This window comes from Phalacrocorax carbo, chromosome 19 (assembly GCF_963921805.1).
Source record: "Phalacrocorax carbo chromosome 19, bPhaCar2.1, whole genome shotgun sequence".
Lineage (NCBI taxonomy): Eukaryota > Metazoa > Chordata > Aves > Suliformes > Phalacrocoracidae > Phalacrocorax > Phalacrocorax carbo.
Window position 1 is genome coordinate 1914933 of NC_087531.1, and position 21955 is coordinate 1936887.

At 60.1% G+C, this 21955-nt stretch overlaps 1 protein-coding gene and 1 long non-coding RNA gene across 4 annotated transcripts; both read left to right on the forward strand.

Annotated features, from left to right (window-relative positions):
* Positions 1–330: 330 nt before the first annotated feature.
* Positions 331–14279, forward strand: LOC135316373 (uncharacterized). The gene is made up of 3 exons (XR_010375741.1): positions 331–725; positions 13277–13455; positions 13937–14279. It is a non-coding gene; the product is annotated as an uncharacterized LOC135316373 (long non-coding RNA).
* A 3099-nt stretch (positions 14280–17378) lies between these two features.
* Positions 17379–21955, forward strand: TMEM161A (transmembrane protein 161A). Of its 3 annotated transcripts, none has more exons than XM_064469492.1 (13): positions 17379–17420; positions 18001–18104; positions 18188–18268; positions 18547–18644; positions 18801–18957; positions 19279–19430; positions 19520–19580; positions 19711–19854; positions 20077–20190; positions 20407–20581; positions 20666–20762; positions 21011–21194; positions 21407–21955. In XM_064469492.1, the coding sequence occupies exons 1-13, from the start codon at positions 17418–17420 to the stop codon at positions 21603–21605; spliced, it is 1569 nt and encodes a 522-aa protein (XP_064325562.1). In that variant the 5' UTR covers positions 17379–17417; the 3' UTR covers positions 21606–21955. The 3 variants fall into 3 exon arrangements, with proteins under 3 accessions (XP_064325562.1, XP_064325564.1, XP_064325563.1); XM_064469493.1 differs by lacking the exon at positions 17379–17420 and adding an exon at positions 17556–17579; XM_064469494.1 differs by having other exon boundaries at positions 21011–21554.

A 21955-nucleotide genomic window follows, 5' to 3' on the forward strand; every position in this document is an offset into this window, starting at 1 on the left:
AGACCCCAACGGAGAGGTCAAACAGAAATCTGTCCCGAAGCGGGGACCCGTGCGGGTTCCCGGGGGGCTTTGCCGATAGGGGTGGGTGCGAAGACCTTGAGACCCTTTGCCAGGCTCCGGCGGTGCCAGGAGACACCTTTGTGATCCCCTTGAAGCATCGCCTTGGCCACGTGGGCCTGCCCAGCGCGGCGGCTGGGCTGGTTAAGATGGCTCAGTGAGGAGCAGAGCGAGATGAGTGTGGGTCTGGAGGTGATCGGTAGGTTTTTGGAGGTGATCGCTTTGGTTTTGGACATGACGGCATTGCTCATTTTATTTTTTGCAGAGGAGAAATCCCCACCTTGCTTTGATCAACGCAGTCCAAGAGCATCCATCGGCAGGGACGGGGATGGGACGAAGCGGCCGGAGCGACAGGGAGCAGCCAGGCCGGTGTGGGCAGAGCCCCGCAGAGACCACCCGCACCGCCGCACCCTCGCCCTGGAAACCAAAGGATGGAGGAGCCCCGTGGGGTGCTGTGGACTGGGCTTTCCTGCCCGTGGGAGCTGCCAGGCTGGAAGAAGGCTGCTCCCAGCATGGGTTTGCAGCAGCAAAGTTGTACGTGGCTGTCGCGGATGGGCTGGTTTGGTCGCATCCCTCCACGGCAAGGGCAGTGCCTGCGGAGCCAGGCAAGGGAAGTTAGCTTCGCTCCCTCGAGGATGCTCGAGACCCCGTCACCACTCCCAGATGGGGTAAGTTTGGGCTTTTCTTGTTTTCCATTCCCTGCCTTCAAGCCCCGCCCCTACCTGGCACTGTGTTTTCCCCACAAAACCTCCTCCCGGGCTCTCTCCAGCCAGGGATTTGGGGGGACCAGGGAGCAGCGCCAGCAAGGGGGGCACACACAATGGCTCCACGCATGGCTGGGCTGCCCCTTGCCGCTGGGTCCAGGCAGGTGGCTGCAATTGCCAGGCTGTGAGGTGCTGGACTGATTTTTTTCTCATTGTTTCTGGGGAAAAAACCCCAGCTTTTGTCCCCATTTTATTTATATTCCTCTTTGAAAACATTTAGATTCCTCCCAAAGCTAGTGGAAGATGGGCTAAAGGTAACAGCTTTTGGTTGCTGAATAACTGACTTTTTCTCCCTATTTCCTTTTAAATATACATCTAAAAATCTTTCCTCTGTCACTCAAAAACATCCCTTTTTATGACTAAACAGCATAAGGGGGAATCTTCCCCCCCTCATGTCTTGCTTTGCCCCTCGCTGGGAGTGCGACCTCCCACACCATCCATCCACAGTTCCTCCAGCTCTGCCCCATCCAACCCCCCCCAACCCCATTTTTCCCGCTGGCAGACATCGGATTTAGCCACACAAGCGACTGCCAGTTCTGCCTGGGAGCCTGTTTTGGGGTAACATCTTCATCCCAGCCCCCAGCAGCGCTGGGAAGGGGGGAGGAGCGCAGCCCCACAGCCGCAGCAGCAGCAGCATCGCATCCTTGGGAGTCAGTCAAGGGAGAAAAACCACATCCCCCGCGGTCTTTGCTCCTCCGAGTTTTTCACGTGACCGTGAAGCTGTCCGAAACATTAGAAAAATAACTTTCACCTTTCCCAGGGTGAGTCTGGCAGCTGGCGCAGGCGCTGCCGTGGTGCCCATCGGCAGCCCCCGCTCTTGGGGCTGGTTTTTCAGCAGGGATTTGGTTCACCTCCAGATTCACGATGGGGAGATGAGGACCATTAGCCCCCATTTTCCCCCCAAACCATGCTTGTGCAGGAGGGGGTTTGGGTATCTGCTTGTTGAGGCTGGATTTTCCTGGCTTTTCCTGCTGGCCAGCACCCCAAGGGGGACACGGGGTGCATCCCCATGGGATCACGCTCCGGAGGTGGCTCTGGGATGCTCCCATGGCACGGGGCTGTGTTGGTGCTGCTTTTTAGGGGAGCAAGGCGCGGCGGCGGTCCCGGGGAGACATCCGCCACCGTGCCTTGCTCCCCATTGCCCAGCCCCTCCAGCAAAGAGCTCCAGGGACGCTAATCCCCGCATCGGCAGCCGCTCTCCATCCACACGGAGACCGGCGCCGTCCCATCTGGAGACCCCAGGATGCAGGGATGGAGCGGGGAGCCCCAACCAAGGGCGAGGGGTATGTTAACACCCCCAAATCACGATGCCCCATCACTTTAAACGCCCCCTCCCATGCATTTTTCCTTCGTTCCTTCTCCCCCCTGCTTTTTAAATAGCCTCTTCTTCCTCAAAGCAATATTAATGATGGTCGATGGGGCTTGTTGGTGCCGGCACCCGGCACAGCCCCATGCCCGATGGGTGCCCCGAGCAGATGCTTGGCGCCGCAGGCAAAGCCGCCGCCGCCGCCGTCGTCGCCGTCGTCCTCCTCCTCCTCCTCCTCCTCGCTCTAAGATGGCCGGCAGCCCCAAAATGGTGCTGAGCATGAGACGCCATCTGCAAGGCTGGTCCCACGCCCGCCCGTGGCCTTTTTATGCAAAGGGGAATTAATTAGATTTGAATATGGTAATTAAGCCATCAAGCCCTCCGGGTGCTGTGAGGTCCCTTCTTTTCTTCGGCTTTCTTCTCACCCCTCTCTCCCACCGCCCCTTAACCCTTCCCCCTCTGCTTTTTGCACCCAAAGTACCGCTCCTGCATCTTAATTAAATGCTGTGTCTAGGCAATGCCATCGCCGCCCCCTTTCCCGCACCAAATTCTGTCCATCCTGGGGATGCTGTCTGTCTGTCTTGGTCAACGGCCATGTCGGTACCCCTGATGCACCCATTTATCCCCCCTCTAAAAAAGCCAGGTGCTCGCAGAGGGATGAGGGTGGCCACCAAAAGGAGAAGTGGGGTTTGGGCAGGCGATGGCCGCAGCAAGAAACCGGTCCGAAATTAATTCCCCCAAAGCTGGGTCGTATTTTAAGCATCTCTGATCCTCACATTCCCAATATTGTCTTTTTTTTTTCTGATGGCTACGGGTCGTGGGGGTCCTGGTGTCACCCAGGTGCTGCCCTTGGCTGATGCACAGGGATGGGCGAAGCTGCTTTTGGGATTTCTCCTGGGGTATTTTGTGATGGGAAGGAAAAGAATCAAGAATTGAAGGTGCTTTCCACATGTGCCCAGGAAAGGAATTATTTTTAACTGGGAATTAAAGCTTTTGCTGTTCCCACATTTCTTAATAGCGCCCATCCAGTCACCCTGACCCGTAACTGCTGGGTCTGTATCCACCTGAGCCAGGCGACGGTGCCGAGACTGGAAAACTGGAAAGAGGGATCTGCGCAGGGAAAAAAAAAATCCCTGGAATATTTTTTATACATATATCTATATTTATAAGGAAAATATTTCTCTTTTTTTCTCATGTACCTCATAAAGCAAACGAAGGAAATTGGGAATACCTGTGGGAGCTCGTCAGAAAAGCCCCCGGGCGCTTTCTCAGCAAGTTGCTGAGAACTCGAACCGGCTTCTTTAAAAACCGGAATATTTGCAACGGGGTCGTTTCTGGTAAAACTTTTAATTGCATCGGCAAGCTGCTTCCATCTGAAATAAGAAAAAGGCTGCGATAATACATATATATATTATATATACACACATATTTGGTATGTGTGCATGTATATATACATGGTGATTGGGCGTGTGTGTATATATATATACACAGTGCTGGTAAGAGGCTCCCAGGGGTTTAATCCCAGCCGGCAGCTCGGCGGCGGGCGGGGGCGACCCCGGGGCCGGGGGCTGCCGCGCTCCCTCGCGGCGCCAGCTCTGACCTACATAGCGGGTGCAGGATACGGCCACCCCAGCAGCCGCCGCAGGCACCCGCGCCCCGCGGCTGGTGTGCCTGCGGTGATGGACACGGCGGGGCCGGGGCGCTTCCCCGTTCCCCAGCCTCCCCCTTGGCTTCGGTTTGGGTGAAATAAGGGAGAAATGGTGGTTTTCTCTGCCGGCTGCTGCTGCAGGGCAGGCATGGGGAGCTTGGCAGTGATGCTCTGGGCACCTCTGGGGACTGGTTCCCAGGCGCTCCTCATCCCAAACCAGGCTCGGCTGTCTCCCGAGATGCAGGAGATGTCAATGGCATCTCCTGGGCTGTATTTTGCAGCTCAGCCTGAAATAGGACCACAAGACCCGCCTGTGTCAGCAGCCCAGGGACCCAGCTTCATGGGGATGCCTGCCCCTGGGTGCTCATCCGCACTGCCAAGGTCCTGCCGACCCCTCCTGGGATGGCAGAGGGGAGAGAAAAAACACTGGGAAGAGGGGAAAGGAGTAGGAGAAGAGACAGGGCGAGAAAGAAGAGGGAAATCTATAGAGCAGGGGAGAAAAGAAACCAGTGAGAGAGAAAACTATAGGAAAAATAAAAACATGGAGGGGAAAAGAGGGGAAGAGGAGCAGATAACGGAGGGGCTGATGGGCTGAAAGACAAATCAGGGAGAGGTGATAAAGCAGGAGATGGGCAGATAAGACAGAGAGGACCGGAGGCAGTGTGAGCGGGAGGCAGAGTGTGGCAGCCGTGGAGCTGGTACCCACGGGAGGATGCTCGAGGCTCTGGCTTTTGCCAAGGCTCAGCCCCAACTAGGGTGGGACCAGGGGGGCTGGTAACGGTGGCAGTGCAGTCCCTGCCAAGCTGGAAGGACCTGAAGGTCTACAGTCACACGAGCATCCCCGTATCCCCATATCTCATTAACCAGGGGTCCCGGCTGACGGGCCGGGCCCCGCAGAGCAGGTGAGCAGCACCCATCGCAGGCAGGTGGCTGCGAAGCGCAGGGCTATAAATCTCCCGCGCGGTGCGGGTGCCACCGAAAGCCTTCCAGCAGGATTTATCTCCCCTTCCCACTTTCCCCGCCTTCCCGCAACCGCCACGTGGATTCCCCACGGCAAGGGAAAACAAGCAAAGATGCTTTCTTTTGTCTCCACCGCCCGCTCGGCCGCAGCTCTCCGGCTCTAATCCACCTCGGCCTCCTCCCCTCCATTCACAATCTTCTTCCCATCCCTGGGGTGGAAGAAAAGGGACAAACCTTCTATTTCATTTTATTTTTAATTGAAAAATAAATCAGTGTCGGGGAGGTGGTGGCAGCGCTGGGGAAGGAGGGATGGAGACACCCCAATAGCCGAGCCCGGCTCTGGCCGGTCCCAGGGTAACCCCAGGGGTTTCACCTCCCTGCGCCCCTGCACGACGCCCACCTCAGCTCGCTGCTGCCTGTTATTCCTTAGAGCCCTTACAAACCATTTATGCTACTTCTTTGCAAAAAAAAATTAAAAAAAAATATATATAAGTGATTGATGCACTGGTGAGAGCTCTGCATTGGGGGAGAGAGGGGGGGAAAGGGGGGAGGATGGAGAGAGCTTAAAAATTACAGTGGGAATTAGCAGGAGTCTGAGCTGTTGTTTGCGCTGCCCATTAGCATCTGCCTATTTATCTGTCACCAGATCCTCGTGGCATCTATCCATCCATCTGGATCCTTGTCAGTCTGTCTGCCTATCTAATTATCCATTAGCATGGCAAAGCCCCCCTGACAGCGGGCCCGGAGAGGCAGACGTGAGACCACCTCAGCTGCCCTTCACCGTCGCGTGGAGGCTTTTATGAGCGTTACCGACACGCCAGCAAAACCCCGCTCATACGTGTCACAAAACAATACGTTATGGTGGGCAGGGAAGGTTCTGCAAGGCTGTGGGATGCGGATGCATCCAGCGGTGATGCGGAAAAACCAGGCTGGAGCAGGAAAATGCCGGGGGTTTCATGGCAGGGGTCGTCCGTAGGGTGTTGATTGCGTAGGGGTGCGTGTGTGTGCCACGGTGTACATGCGTGCCACGGTGTACACGCGTGCCACGGTGTACACGCGTGCCACGCCACACGCTTTCATGGCTCACAGATGCTCCATCTCGCCCATGGAAAACAAACCCAGAGGCCTCGGCGAGCGCGGGCACCGCCGTGCCGTGCCATGGGCAGCTCCGGTGCCGGCGGCTCTTTGTGCCCGCGCCGCCGCGTGGGGTTTCTTTGTTCCCGGCGCTGGGCAGGTTCCCCCTCCCCGCCTGCCCACGGGCCCGGCTCAGAGCGGCCACCGAGGAGCAAATCAGCGGCGTTTGCATATTCAGAGCAGGTGGGGGCCCATATGCCTAAGATGCACCAGACAAAATTAGCCACCATAATCATAATCAAGTGTGCCGTTGTGCTGGGGGAAGGGAGAGGCTGGCAGACAAGCCTGATAATTATGAAGCTCAGCATGTGCGCAGCGGTTTTGCAACAATTATGCCTAGCTCAGCAAGCCGGCAATGATGCTTGTTACAACCACCCTCCATCGCCCACCCGCCCGCCGGTAGCTGGCTCCCAGGAGGGCTGCGCCGGCCTCAGCCCTCCCTGTGCCGCCGTTGGGAGGGAGCATGAGGCCAGCGAGGGGCTGCGGGCAGACCCCATGCTGCCCTTTGCAAGCTGGTTTGTGGCTTGGTGGCGGCCGTTGCTTGGGTATCCCCCACTGAGCTGCCCCCTGCTCCCCCTGTGTCCCAACCACCTTCCCGCACCCTCCTTTTGCGGCAAAACCCTTGTTTCCCACCTGGACTAAACCCAGGGTGTCTGAGGCGTCTCCAGAAACCATCCTCCGCCAACACCATCAGCACCCTGCTCCTCTTGCCCTGCACGGAGAGCAACACAAACCCTTTGCATAGAGGAGCTCCGGCACTCCAGCTTCACACAAAAATCAGTTTATATTTGCCTCCCAGGACTTTCCCTTTCCCATCCTCCTCTGCTCACCCAGCTCTTTGCAGGGGCGTGTTATCTCCCACGCATCCGCTCCGCAGGCTGGGAACGAGGGCGGTGGCAGGAGGTGACACTCCAGATTCATCTCCAGCCGCCAGCGCTCAAGGGCCGGTGTCACGGAGCATTTCCCTGAATGAGCCTGGGGAAGGGGAATGGGAAGCAGCCGCGTGCGCACGAGGCCGATGGGGGATGTTCTGCGGCACAGCGAGGACCAGCCTCTGCGCCGTGGCCTCGGGAAGCGGCGGATCTGGGCTGCACAGGCACGGCTCAGCACCAAGCATCGGCAGGATGCTCCACGGCGCCTTCCAGACTGCATCCAGCAGAGGAGGAGGAAAATAAACTGGTTTCCTCTTTGAAAGAGGCTGGAAGCTGCCCCAGCTCAAGCTGGGTCAGAGGGTGGTGCTGGGGGACGCTTGTGTTTGCCCGGGGTTCAATGGGGACAGGGGGACTGAGGTTGTAGCTGTTTCCCTGATGGATCAGCTGTAAAGGAGCTCAGCGTGCATGGAAATCACGGCTCTGCTTTCCCCATCATCCCTCCTCCTCCTCCCTCCCATGCAGCGTTTGGGGGTCAGGATGGGCCATGACCCCAGCCCCAGGGAAAACCCTGCTTGAAGCTCAGTGGTACCCGCAGCTCTGGGGTTAAACAGCCCAAAAGGAGATTTTCCATGCAGGGAGGTTTGTGGATGTACCCGGCATCCCGTCACCTTTCTGCCTGTTACCTCCTGGCTCAGGTAACAGAGGGAAGCACCAAACCAGCGCAGAAATGCCTGTCGGTACTGGAGGATTGCTCTGCTCGGCACCGGGATCAGCCTGGGGCTGTTTTGCTCACTGGAGGATTTATCAGAAGTTGATGGCAAATCTGGGAAAGGACCAGCTTTATCCCATGGCCAGCACAGAATTGCTCCCGAAGTCCACTGAAATAGCCTCAAAATCCAGTTCCTTCCAGTTCCTGCGGGATGGGGCAACACTTGCCTTTGGAAATGGCACATGGAGCAACTCGACATCGCGGCGGGTGTTTAGGCTCCCCGAAGGTCCGGCCCGGCTGTTGGAAGAGCTGTCGGTGTCAGTCCCCAGGTGCCTGGTGAGTCATTTGGGGGATTTGCTGGATCCTTTCTGGGCTGTTTTTTCCCCCCAGGAAGCGGGGAAGGATGTGAGCCTTGGCAATTCCCATCACTCAGCAGCTGATCCACAGCGAGAGGCTCCCACTCTTACCCACGTGGGAATAGCGGCTGGTAGCATCCGACTCAACTGACCAAATTTCTGCGCAGCTGGAGCATCTGGGAACAACCAAAACAGCCCACATAGGCCCCATTTCCCACCTGCAGAGATCCACTGCTTCAGCCCTAGGTTTGGCAGCATTTGATATAACTGCAGGAACCTGGATTCACGCCCGGTCCCTTCTTGCCCCGAATCACCCGTCAGGGAGAAGTTACCCTTTATCCAAATCCCAGCAAACCAGGGTCATCACTGTGCCCTGCGCCTTCACCGACCCTCCTTCCTCCCCAAATGTTAAGGTTTCCCTGGTTGATCCTTTCCTGAACAAACACCTTTGCTTAAAACATCTGCCCTGGAGCCCAGGGTGCCGAGGGAGCCTCCTGGGGACTCCGGCGATCTCAGGGCAGACCCGAATCCCCCCCACCCCGGGGGTACCAGGGCTGCACCCATCTGCAGCATCTCTGGCAGGAGGATCTTAAAATATTCTTTGCTGGAGCTTTGGAAAGGAGCTCTCTGTTGTTTTAATTGATGGAGGAACTGGGCGGTGAGCAGAAACACAGTAAAATAAGTCAGCAGAGCGTTTTCGTCACCTTCTCCACCCCCCAAAGCTGGTTTGGGAGCAAAGCGGCTCCACAAGACTTGGGAAAAGTGAGAAAATTCCCCCACTTGTTTGCTTTTAAACAGGCGTTTTTTAAGGAAAAAAAAAAAAGACTCGAGGGCTGTGAACAGTACCTGGAGCCAGGCCGGGGCGGGTTATTCATGCACACATGCTATCCGAGGGGCCGGATCCACCACTCCACACCCCACGGGGCTAAAGAGCAGCAACTCGCCGGACTATAAATTCCCAGATTCCCTGGATCTCACCAGCCCGGCTGTTATTGAGATGCAGGGAGCAGGGGAGAAGGTGACTGCTGACTCCATAAATATTATTGGGGGCGACGGGGCTGCGCGGGGCCGGCGGGCGCAGACAAAGCGCCCATTGAGCTGTCGGCAGAGGCGCGACGGCCCAGCTGCCGCGGGGAGCCAGGATGGGGGTCAAGGTCAGAGGTGGCCCCTGCCCGTATTATTTCCCCCCCCCCACCCCCAGCCCTTTTCCTCATGCCCATAAAATTAGTAAAGTTAACTGGGTATCGCCGGCTCCGCGTGCCCACGGAGGATGCTGGGAGAAGTGGGTGCTGACGGCAGCCCCCACCTTGGTCGTGCAGGAGGGGAAACTGAGGCGCCGAGCAAGAGCCTGGCATTGCATGCACTCTGAGGGGGCAGCACTGGTGTCTTTATCCCTTGGGGACCCTTTTGTGAGTCTGTTTAATAATATATATGCTTGTTTTAAAGGGTGGCGGGCTTGACATCGCCAGCTCTGTGCTGCAGCACCCCCAGGACCATGCCAACGCTGGTGGGGAGCCTGTGCCCACCCCAAATCACCCAGCACCCTGCGCCCAGTTCTCCCCGTGCCAGGGGTTTCTCCATATGGACGGAGAACTGGAGCTTTCAGCTGCACGTGGGAGCTGCTGCGAGGGCAGCCCCCCACAGCCCCATCCACCCCCCAGGATTGGGGGGGTTCAATCCTGCAGCCTCATAAACTTAGATTTTTAGAATATTTTACTCCCTATTAAGCAATCCCTTAGCAACGCTTGTTTCCATGGCAAAGAGCAGAGAACCTCCATGCTGATGCTGAGCTTTGCCTTAAACTATAATTCAGCTCATTTCACTTGGCCACAGCCCCGTGGGCCAGGTCCCCAGCACCCATGGGAGCCACCCTCCCTGGGACAGACCACAGGTTCCTGTTCTGGGCTCCGGGCCAGGCTGGGGACACAAAGCAAGGGTGGATTACCTGGGAGGAGGAGGTGTGCAGCATGCAGAGCCTCTTCTTGCAAAAAAAGAGGACCTTGGGGCACACTGTGCACCCCAAAAACGCCGGTTTCCATCACCTGCAAGCCCAGCTCTGGAGCTTCTGGGGTTTCAAGGCAGAGCCGTGCCCAGCTGCGGGGCAGCCCAGGCTTCTGAAATGGCTCTAATGAGCCCAGCTGCCAGCAGCACTGGGGGATTTCCTTCCATCCCTGCTTTCCCGTGTCTCCAAGACTTAACGAACTCAAGCAAAGGAGGTGCAGGACACTGGGACAGCACTGGGTGCCAGTGGGGGGCTGCAGCACCAAACCAAAAAGGGGGTGGGTGCTTTAAAGCCCGAGTTGGTGGGGGCTGGCACTGCACGGTGAGAACTGCCCTTCCAGCAGCCTCGCTTTTCCAAAGGGGTAGGTGAGTCATTTGAAAATCAGAATTCCTAAAAAAAATCCAAATAGAAAGGGTATTTTTTAGTTTTTAAAAAACCCCAGTGACGGTCTGCGCTTTGCTTGGCATTTTCAAAGAAATAGGTTGTTTAATCCTGACTTATCCATCCTCAGTGGAATAAAGCTCCACTTCCTCCAGAGGAACATTCCCTCCAGAAATCAGCCAGGATCCCTGTTTTCCACCCCAGGGCCCAAAATCGGTATTTCTGTGGGTACAAGACCCCTGGCAGACCTGGCATTGCTGGGTTTGCCCGTCTCCATCTCCATGGGAGGAGAACGGAAACTCCTTCCTCGCTGTGCTTTTATTTTGCTGCAGAGGTAACGACTTCTCGCAGCAGTTTGTACCCTGAAACCTTAAAACCTCCCGAATTTGACAGCCAAAAATAGCTATTGCTCTGTTTGTTTTCAAGTATTCACTAGCCCTGATTTATTTACCCCGGTTATTTGAATCCGTCGTGCACTTTGAATCCCAAACCCTAAGCAGAATAGAAAAAAAAAACCCTGCATGTGTCATTTTGATGCTCTTGCACCCATTTAATGGGGGGAATTATAATTTCTCCTCGCCGAAAGGATGTCCCCTGCGCTGGGGGTCCTGGGGAGGGCTGGAAAAGCTGAAAGACAACATGGCATTATCAGCTCCCCAGATTTCCAAGCATCTGGACTGTGCTGCCGCTTGAGGAGTATTTTTCCCAGCCCTCGATATCCCCATTCGTGGTGGGGGAGGCTGCCGGGGCTGCGGGTGAGCAGAGCTCGGGGTGACCCGTGGGCTGAATTACTCAGGAGCGTGGGAGCACTGAGCAGCGAGAATTGCTGGTGGCACCCCCGTGCACCCCCTCTGCCACGCGCCGGGGGTCCCCCACGCCGGCGCCCATCGGTGCGGATGGAGAAGCCCTCGCTGCGTCCCTCCTTGTCCTGGCTCCGCCGTGGTTTTGGGTCCGGGGAGCACTGAAAAGCAAAATGCAGGTTTTTGGCGCAGAAGGACCCAGGTCAGGCACCCTCAGGGCAGACCCCGCGCCGGGATGAGGCCAGGACAAGGCTCTGGTGGGGCTGGGGGACGTCCAAGGGCTTTCAATCATGGCAAATCCCGTGGATTTTCTTCCCCACTGGCTTGTGCAGCCCAAATCTCTCTCCCTGATGGTATTTCAAGCCACCCGAGGCCGACCCTTTGCTCACTGTAGCTCTGTTTGGAAAGTTTTGGAATTTTTGGGTGCTGGATGTTTTGCGCTGGATGATCCCCCCCTGCTTGGGTCCAGCATCTCTGGCACCGAGCACCCGCTGGGCCAGGCTCGTGTGTGGGCGAGGACAGGCTCGAAACCTTCCCGAAGCTGGAAATGAAGGGATGAAGGGCAGCGAGGGTGGATGGGGCTGCGGGGGGAGGATGGTGCCCCCCATCCTTCTCATCTCCCCAGCTTCCCCAAAACAGGCTGAGCTTTTCTTGCGTGCACACACAGACACACGCTTGCCTCCGCCACGCTGCTGGAGAAGGGGTGAAATTAATCCCTATGGAAATTTATTTAAATGAATTCCCTGCCCGGACACTCAAGCTGTTCCCAGCCTGGCGAGGGCAGGGCAGCCGGGGGAGGAGGGAGCGCTGGCCCCCCGCAGACCCCCATTCCCACATTACAGCCACATCTCACGGGGTTATTCCCCCCACCAAGAAGTTGTCCCAGCGGTGCTCGGCCGCGCCACAAACCCAGGTTTGGACCAACAGATCGCCCCGGGGCTCCAGGAAGGGTCGCTTGTGTCTCGCCTCAAGGTCAGAGCAGGGAAAAGATGCCGGTGGCTCTCGCTGCGCCTCGGTGAAGGGCCGGGGAGAACATCTGAACAGGTTGCTTTGTGCCCCGTAAGCAGCTGGGCTTGGTCAGTTCGTTGGGGAATAGAGAAATTAGCTGAGCATTTCAATAAATACGAAATACTGGTTTTGCTGCCCGAAACACACCCTGGTTAATTAATGAATTTCACACTGTGTGCGGCAGCAGGATCGAGCCCTTCCCGTTCCCATCACATTGGATGAGCTGCTGAGATCCTCATCCCTCCCAGCCATCCCTGTGCCAGGCGCTGCACAGATCCTCGGCTCGAGTGGTCTCACCCCACGAGATAGGGGAGGTGGGGGGCAGATGGGGACCCCCTTAGCTACAGGGAGGCAGAGCAAGCACCACTGTGACCCCCCAAGCTCTGGGGAAGCAATGCAGCTGCCCTCGGAGAGGGGGATCCAGGGCATCTGCATCCCCCAGGCAAGGCTTCTTTGAGATGGAGCGCAGATGTGGTATTGTCAGCGCAGGCAAGGGGCGAGGGGGATCTGGGAAGAGGGTTTGATGTGGGATTGTGGTGGGAAAGGTTGGGTTTGCAGGGAGCCTGGCTGTGCGAGGGAGCCCCCCGGCAGTGAGCATCTTCCCAGCACCCCGGCGGCTTTGCAGCATCCTGGAGGGAGAGCCCAGCCGGGCTCTGGCAAAGCCCAAACATAAAAACATCGAGGAGGAGTGTTTTTAAGCGCAATATTCCTGCTGGAGCATCAGGTGATCTCGGCACATACGAAAGCGCTTAGGCCTTCCCCAGCCCTGCACGGGCATCCCTACGCACGGGCGGGGATGCCCGGCCCCGCGTGCGCATCCCTGCGGGCATCGGTGTGCGCGGGATCGGAGGGGCTCAGGGGAAGGAGCCTGCGCTGATCTCCCACCCCACGCAGACCACGGAGGGAGATGGACCCGAACCCCGAAGCTGGCAGAGCCCTCGTGGGGGTTCAGGGCTGGGTGAGCCAGCAAGAACAGGCACTTCTTGGGGATTTATGCCATGCAGCGCTTGTCAGCGCAGCTTTAGCACCCCATAAAGCAATGCCGAAGGCTGAACGTGAAGGGAGAGCACAAGGATGGCCCGACTGGTCAATTAATGAGCAAATTTGGGCTCAGGCCCTGCAAAGCTGTGTAAGGGAAAGGCTGCGGGGGGACGCAGCCATGGGGAGGAGGGGGAAAATGCAGGAGGAAGCTGGAATTAGGGGAGGGGTGTATATGCTGCGACGTGGCGTGGCAGCCCCGGTGCAGGCAGCAACTAACGCCTTGTGTGTTCATCCGCAGGCAGCTGCCGGCAGCACACGGGGGGCTTTGCTGACCGTGCCCCACAGTTGGGTCATTGGGACCCCCTGCAAGCGACCCGCAGCAACAAGGACATGAGTGAAGAGGTGCCACCGCATGGGCCGGGGACGGCGTTGGGGTCACCCTGTTCGCAAGAGACCCAGCACGAAGCATGGCTCTTGGTGAGGAGTTTTTGGAGCAACCTGCGGGAGCGGGGCGGGAGGTGGGCACCCCGTGAACCCCACAGCAGTGCCCAGGTCCCCCCAGAGCTCTTGCTGCTGAAAGGTCTTGCACCTTAAAGGTCTTGCATGAGTCCTGCACAGAGGGGACACAACCCCTTCTCCTGCCTGCTGGGAGCTCTCTCCATTAGACACCAGCAGCGACGTGGGTTTTCCTGCTCCCGCTGTCACCTGCCTTCTTTCAAGATGTCCCGAGGGGTCACCAGCCACTTAAACAGACGCTGACCCCAGACTCCTGCCTGTCCCCACTGCTGGACCCTGTTAGAAACGTCCCCGGGTGCATGGTGGGATGGCGGCTGTGGAGTTGTTCGGGCAGGGAGTTGGCGCGGTGGTGACATGGTCACCTCCTGGCCATCCCGCTGGGACGTGGCCCTGGTTCTCACGGGGTTGGGACTGGGCTCACACCAGTGTCTCCCATTAACAGTTGACACGAGCGGATTCCGTGGGGTCCAGGTGACCAAGGAAGGCTGGAGAAAAGCCAAGGCTTGGTTTGAAGCGTGGGCAGGATCCGTGCAGATGCCCTTCCGATCCCCAGGGTAAGGGCTTGCTCCCTCCCTTCCTATATAAACTGAAGCCAGATGTGCCCGGGGGCTCCCACCTGGGGGTCCCCCCACACCTCGGTGCCAGATGGGGTGCATGGACCACGAGGTGACATCCTGGGAAGCTGGAGGGACACAGAGCTGCTGCCACCGAGCCTCAGGTATCGGGAGGACGAGGTTGACAAGGCTAAAGGATTAAAAAAAAATCACGTGCATTAAAGGTGTTCAAAGCCCCCGCTGTGTCACAGCCTGGTCTCCCTCGCGCCACTGGTGTTCGGGCAGGATTTTGCCCCTTTTTCTTACAGGACACCCCAAATCCCTGAGAGACCCCATGTGCAGGGTGTGTTTCCTTCCCAGCGCATCGAGTTTTTATCTTGCCAGCCCTCTCCTTCCCCACGGCAGGAGGTGAGTGCTGCCCCGAGGTGGTCCCAGCCCCAGAGGGGATCGTGTCCCATCCCTTTTGGGCTGGGGAGAGGCAGGAGGAGCCCAGCTTCGGGCTTGGCCAGTTTGGGGATGGGCATGACTCACCTCACCCTCGCTCCCTCTCCCTCCCCTCATTTCCACCCCAGACCTGGGAACTGGGTCTGGCCCCGCTTTGCCCATCCACAGGGCTCCCCGGGGTTGGCCCTCATGGGGGACAGGCGGGACAAACGGGGACCTGGGAGGGACAAACGCCCAGCCAACACCACCAGCTCCCAGTGCACTGACTGGTTGCTCCAGCCCCAGCTGGTGCTGCTGGTTCTGAGACTCACTCCAGCCCTGCAGCCCATACTTTTCTGTCTTTAAATCAAATTTCAAGACAAAAACAGAGCCTGGAGACCTGCAGCTCCAGGAGCAGACAGGGGACGGTGCACAGCGTCACCGCAGAGGTTGGTGACTCTGGTTGCTCACTCAGCATCGGGGTGCCAGAGCTGTGGAGCCAGTGCTGGGTCCAGCCGGGGCTGCCGTGGCTCAGTCCCCTCCCCAGGGAGGGCTGTGGGGTCCCACCAGTGTTGCTGGTGACCAGTTAAACACAGCATGGGTGATGTGGGGCCGGGCTGGCTCCCCTACGGATGCGTCAGAAGGACATCCTCACCGAAATCCCTGCCTCCAACCCCCCGCCAGAACGCGCTCGCCCGCTGCCGCCAGCGACCCAGACGCCCAAATATTGAGCTATACATTAAATAACCCCGGGAAAAGGGACCGGAGGGAGCCGGAGCACGTTGGAGGGAGCGTGGCAGTTTGTTATGCTAACCGAGGGGGGCTCCGCTCAGGGGACGTGTCGGAGAGGTCTGAAGAGCAAGGAGTTCACAGGCCCTCTCCTTTTGTCATGCTAAAAATGCAACACAGAAAATATATACAGGCAGCTGCTCAATGGAGCGTGAAATACAAGTGATTTCTCCGGGAGCCCTGGGTAATGCGATGCAGCCCGGACAATGCCCACCGCCGCCGTCTTTGTGCAAAATGGGAAACTTCTGCTGCGGGGAATGGGCACAGACCGGCTCCCGGCCCGCCAGCTGCCCCCAGCACCGTCCGGAGGTGGAAAGTCCCCCAGCCGGTCCCCGGCCACGGTGCCCAAGGGGTCCCCCAGCTGTTCCCACGGGGTCCCCTGGCTGCGGGACCAGCAGGAGCTCGGTTGTCCGGGGATTGGCTCCGGCTTGGTGGGCACCGTGTAGCTGCCAAGTCCCAGCCCTTCAAAGAAACGTCCCCCCGGTGCGTACGGGGTCTGTGCTGGGCCTGGCACCCCTTCACTGGGCGCAGGGCCGGGGCGCCCCGTTAATTCAATGACTTTACAGCAGCACTGACAACGTCCGTCCGTCGTGGCAGCTCCCTTTGCTGATGCTAATTTGGGCGTCTCTGCAGGAGCGGTGTAAAATCAATCCTCAAAGGGGCTTTTGTGTCCTGGGGGAGGGCAGCCGGGCTGGGGGTGCTCCGAGCATCCATCTTCCACCTTTCCCTCCTTTTCTTGTGTCTCGGCGGGGCTGAAAGCCGACACTGTGGGGGCTGCGAGGATCCTGGGGCCCTGCATTCGTTCCAGAGATACGCAGCCACCGGTTTGTGCAGACCCTGCAGCCAGTGCTGCGTCCTGGTGCAAGGGCTGGGGGGATCTGGGGGTTCTCGGGGGGCCAGGACACGGGCTGTGCCCAGACAGCAAAGGTGATGGAGCACCTTCCCCGACCCCAGCTCGGCTCGCAGCCAGGGGTACCTGACAGCCAGGATCGGGTCACTTGGGGTGGGCGAGGGGGGTTTTTGGCTTCACAGCCCCTGAGTTCTCCCTGCCGTCGGGCGGAGGGGCTGCTCAGCTGGCACGGGGGGGCACACTGGGGGCTGCGTGCCCAGGCCGCCCTGGGGATGCCTGGGGCGGGCAGGGATGTGGCACCCCCCAAACCTGGGTACCCCAACCCACAGGGGATGCTCGGGGCACGGGCGGAAGCGACATCTAGCGGGAAGCGCATCCCTTCGCCTGGGAGATCGATATCCATGGCAACCCTCGGGGCCATCAGCACCCTGCCAGGGGCACCCACCAGCACCTGCAGAGCCCCCCACGTGGGTGAGTGGGTGCTTCTTGCAGGGCAGGGCTGTCACAGCCCTAAATAACCCCGAGCTCAGCTGAAATGCCTGCAGGTCCCTGCTGTGAGCAGGAGCTGGCATCGTGGTGGGCCCTGAAGCCCCTCACCCACCGCCAGCCGGGACGAGCTGCACCCAGCGGGCTGTGCTCGGGCCTCGGCCACCTTTTGCTCCTCCAGTGCTCACAGGGAGCCGCAGCAGGGAGCAACGGGGGATAAGTGCAGGAGAGGAGCCCGTTTGTCTTGCAAGGAAGACATGGGCAAAAGGACACAGCAGGGTCACAGCCTGCCCCGTGGCATCATCGCTCCACAGAGAGCACTGAGGCGGGGAAGGTCCCAACTTAGCCAGCCCCGGGCCCAGGGGGGAGCACGACGGGGAGGTCACAGGGGCTCGAGCTGCTGCTGCCCAAACCCGTGTCCTGCTTTGCCCCTGAAATGCAGCGCCCAAGGGGCTGCGTGCAGGGATGGGTATCGCAGAGCTCGGCCCGAAGGGGCCCTTCAGGTGCAAATACATACCGACATGCGTGCAGGTAGATACATAGGGGGTGCAGGCGTATACATGCATATGGTTTAATTTATAGACATACCTGCAGCTGGGGCGGGGACCGCGCCGCTGACCCGCACGGCGCAGCCGGGGCTCGAACCCGCGACCTCCGGGGCCGCGCGGGAACCACAGCTCCCAGCAGGCAGCGCCCGCGGAACCGCGCGCCGCGGAGGGCCCGCCCCCGCCCGGTGCCGCTTCTCCATTGGTCGAGAAGCTGCCAATCAGCGAGAGGGCAGCGGGCGGGCTTCCTGCGGCCGCCTTTGCACTGACCCCGGCATGGTGAGCGGGGGGCTGCCGGCGGCTGCCCCCGGGGGTCTCTGACCGGGGGGTGCATGCTCAGGCAGGCCCAGGGGTTGCAAGCCCGGGGGTGCACGCACGGAAGGTCCGTGCTCAGGCTGTCCCGGGGGGTTGCAAGCCCGGGGGTTGCATGCACGGAGGGTGCGTGCTCGGGGTGTCCCGCGGGGTGCACGCCCGGGGGTGCTGCATGCACGGAGGATGCATGCTCAGGCTTTCCCAGGGGGTTACAAGCTCGGGGGTGCATGTACGGAGGGTGCGTGCTGGGGGTGTCCCGGCGGGTTCAGGCTTCAGGCTGTCCCGGGGGGTTGCATGCAAGGAGGGTGCATGCTCGGGGTGTCTCAGGGGGTGCACACCCGGGGGATTGCATGCACAGGGTGCATGCTCGCGGTGTCCCGGGGGGTTGCATGCACGGAGGGTGCATGCCCAGAGTGCCCGTGGCAGGGACAGGGGCTGTGGGGAGCAGACCGCCCCAGCACTGCAGGCTGGTGGGAGGGTCCCCAGCTCCCCCTGGCTCTGGGAGACTGGGTCCTGGGGTCGACCCCTGAGGGTGTCCCCGGCGCAGGCGGTGATGGGGGTGCAGGTGGTGGTGAGCCTGCTGGCAGCCAGCATCATGCAGAAGATGGCCCCGCACTACTCCTTCGCTCGCTGGCTGCTCTGCAACGGCAGGTACGTGGCCTGTCCCTCCCTGCCCGTCCCTGCGGGGCCCCAGGGACACCCGGTGCCACTGACACCCAACTTCTCCCTTCCAGCCTGCACCGCTACAAGCACCCCTCGGACGAGGAGCTCTGCGCCCTGGCAGGCAAGCAGCGCCCCAAGGCCAAGCGGGACAGGTCAGCTCAGCTCGCGCCCCTGGCACCGGCGGGCGGGAAGGACTTAAAACGATAAATATGTTGGTTTGGTGCTAACAGAAGTCATCCTGGTGTGCTGCGGGACTCTCCTGGGGAGGCACGGCACTGAGCCTTGGCCACAGACGGGCTCGGGGCTGGTGCTGGTGACGAGGGGCCCCACGCTGGGGACGTGCCACCGCTCGAGGGGCTTTTGGCACCATCCCACACGAGGGACGAGCCAGCTCTTTCCCTGCCGTCCCGAGCCCGGATTTCCCTTGCAGGAGGATGAACGGCGTGATGGATGACAAGCCCCTCTCCGTGCCCCGGGACATCGACCTCCGCCTGGACACCAGCCCCATCACCGCCGTGGATGCTCTCGGTAACCCCCGCAGCCTCAGCCCCAGCACCCTTCCCGTGCACGCAGCACCCAGCCATCCTGGCACGCGGCGTCGCCCTGGACCCGGGACCCTCGCCCACACCTGGGGACCCCCCGCGGGTCCCCGCAGCGAGGTGACATGTCCCTCTGTCACACCAGTGCTGCGTTATTTCCTGGAGTACCAGTGGTTTGTGGATTTTGCTGTTTACTCCACCGCCGTGTACGTCTTCACCGAGGGCTACTACTGCCTGGCGGACCCCCAGAAGGAGACGAACATCGGGGTGCTCTGGTGCCTGCTGACGGTCGTCTTCACCATGTATCCTTCTGCTGGCTTTCGGGGTACAATTGCTGCTACGTGCCGGGTCCGGGCTGCCGATGGGTGGGGGTGGAAACCCACCGTCCTTGTTTTTTTCCCCATTAAAAGCCAGTTGAGGTAGAAAATGGAAATTTATGGATTTATAAACCGCTCACTGATGATCTGCGAAGGTGCCTTATGAGAGCCTTCCCTGCGGAGAAGGTGGTGGTGGCCTAACGGCATGGATAGTTTATGATGTGTTAATGAGCAGGGGGGTCCTGCTGGCGTCGGGGGGTGGTCCTGAAGCCCCCGGTTTCCTTGACGGCCACCCCTCACCCGCAGCAAGGTCTTCTTCATGGTGATGCGCCATTACTTCCGCTCGGAGGAAGGGGGCGAGCGCTCCGTCTGCCTCACCTTTGCCTTCTTCTTCCTCCTCCTCGCCATGGTGGCCCTGGTCATCCGTGAGGACTACTTGGAGTTCGGCCTCGAGCCCGGTGGGTGAGGGGGGATGGGGAGAGGTGGGTAGGCAGGTGGTCCCTGGGGGCTGCGGGCCCCCCCACTCATGGGGAGTCGCTCCCCACAGGGCTGGCCGGCGTCAGCAGCAACCTGGAGAGCATCCTGAAGCAGCGGGGCTGGGAGTGGACGTGAGTTGGTGGTAGGGCAGGGAGGGAAATGGGGTTTGGGGGAGGTTTTTTGGAAGTCTGGAGTGGGAATTCCTCTTGGGCTCACCGGGGCCGACCTGTCCCCCCCACACTGCCTTCTCTCTCCCCACAGGCTGCCCCTCGCCAAGCTGGCCTTCAAGGTGGGGCTGGTGGCCCTGTGCTCCTTCCTGGGTGCCTGCCTGACCTTCCCGGGGCTGCGCCTGGCCCAGACACACCTCGACGCCCTCCGGATGGCGGCCGACAAGCCCCTGACCCAGTTGGGTGAAATCTGTGGGTGGGGAAGGAGGCAAGAGGGGGGTCAGTGTTGGTATTCGGGGACCGGGACCTCCTGCCTCTGTGGCTGCAGGGCGGCGAGGGGTTGGGTGGTGGGAGAGGGTAGGTGGGGCGTGGGTGAGGACTGGTCCGTGCCTGCGGAGGGGGGGAGGGAGGGAGTGGGGGGCACCAGGCTGCATGGGGGTCTCTGACGGCTCTGCCACAGGGTCCTGCTCCACCTGAGTTTCTTGGCGCCGGTCCTCGTGGTGGTGATGTGGATCAAGCCCATCTCGCGGGATTTCCTGCTCCACGCACCCATGGGCAAGCAGACGGTGCAGATGTAAGTGGGGCACCGACAGTGGGTCCAACTCTGTGCCCCAGCATCCTTGCTCCGAGGGGAAACTGAGGCACGGGTGCACCGGTCTATCTCCTCCAACACCAGTACCCCCCACTGTCATCCCACCACCACCACATCTCCCATCAGACACCCTCTCTGGGGCATAGGGGGTTTTGTGGACGCTGAGAGCCCCCTGACAGCCCCCTCCTCTTGCCCCAGCATGTCGGACTCTGCCTACAACACCGCGCGCCTCTGGACCATCGTCGGCCTCTGCCTGTTGCGCCTGGCCGTCACCCGCCACCACCTCCAGGCGTACCTGGGCCTGGCCGAGCGCTGGGTGGAGCAGATGAGGAAGGAAGCCGGGCGCATCGCTGTCCTGGAGATCCAGCGCAAGGTCCGGACGCGGGAGCTGGGGGTGGGGAGCGGGGGTCCGGGCACGGCCGCCGGCCTCCTGCTGATCCCCCACTGCTGCCCACAGATCACGAGGATTTACTGCTACGTCTCGGTGGTCAGCCTGCAGTACCTGGGACCCGTCATCCTCACCCTCCACTGCACGCTGCTCCTCAAGACACTGGGTAAGGAGGTGGGAGGGGGGGTCACAGGGGACTTGGGGGCTCAGGAGGGGCAGGATGAAACCTGCAAGTCATCGTCAAGCTGTCAGCATCCGAGGCATCCCCAGGCTCTCAAGACATGGTTTGCAGTTGGCACGAACCTAACGCGTGCAGCAAGCGTGCTGGGACTTGGCTGTAAGCACGTCTGTAGCATGGGGAGGGGGCTGCAGCGCAGGGACTGACCCCTGCGGACCCCTCCCTTTGTCATGCAGGGCAGCACTCGTGGGGGCTGTACCCGGAGCCCCCTCCCCTCCCTTCGGCAGCGACCGCAGCGTCGCCACGTCCCGGCGGCGAGGATGGGGAGGACGTGCGTGCTGCGGTGGAGCAGATCACAGGCATCTTGGGTGGCATCTTCACCCCGCTCTTCTTCCGTGGACTCTTTGCCTTCCTCACCTGGTGGGTGGCTGCCTGCCAGGTTGTCACCAGCCTCTTCGGCCTCTACTTTCACCAGTACCTGGCAGCCTCCTGAGTGGGGGAAGCTGGGACCTGCCTCAGGGCACAGTCGGTGCCCGGCTGCTGGTCCCCTTGCTCCTGCCTCAGCTCCTTTCCCCCTTTGCACGTGCCTGTGGCACACATGGACATGCACATGGGGTCACTTCTGCCACCAGCTCTCGGTGTGACGGGTTTTATGCCTCTGGACTGGCACGGGCATCGCCTGCTCCTGCCGCCCCTCACCACCGTGCCTGCTCTCGTCCTGCTGCTGCTCCGGGCTGCGTCCCTCCGGCCCCTCTTTCTTACCCTTCCCGGCCCCGCACGGTGATGGAGGAGGCGAAGCCCCGCAGCCAGGTTTGCTGCTGCCTGCTCTGACCCGTCACGGCTGCCCAAGGCTCTGCTGCTGTGTTTTTGAGGGCGGCAGCTCCTGCCCACGCCAGGCTGTACGTGCCAGGCAGAGGACTTGGTGGGGATCGCCCTTGTGTGGTGGAGACCTCACAGCCGGGCTAGAGCAACAGCGTGGCGTGCCAGCACAGACTCTGGGGTTTGCTCTGCCTAGTGATTGCCTCCACCGGCTGAGGGCGAGTGTATTTTTGTAGGGTCGCTGCTCTGGCCAGCCAGGTCAGAGCTCCTTGGGGCCACCCCTCTGCTTTGTGTGAAATCCTCCAACCCAGCAGCCTCGGCTGTTGACTGTTTTAGAAATAAATAAGTTAACCCAGAGGCCA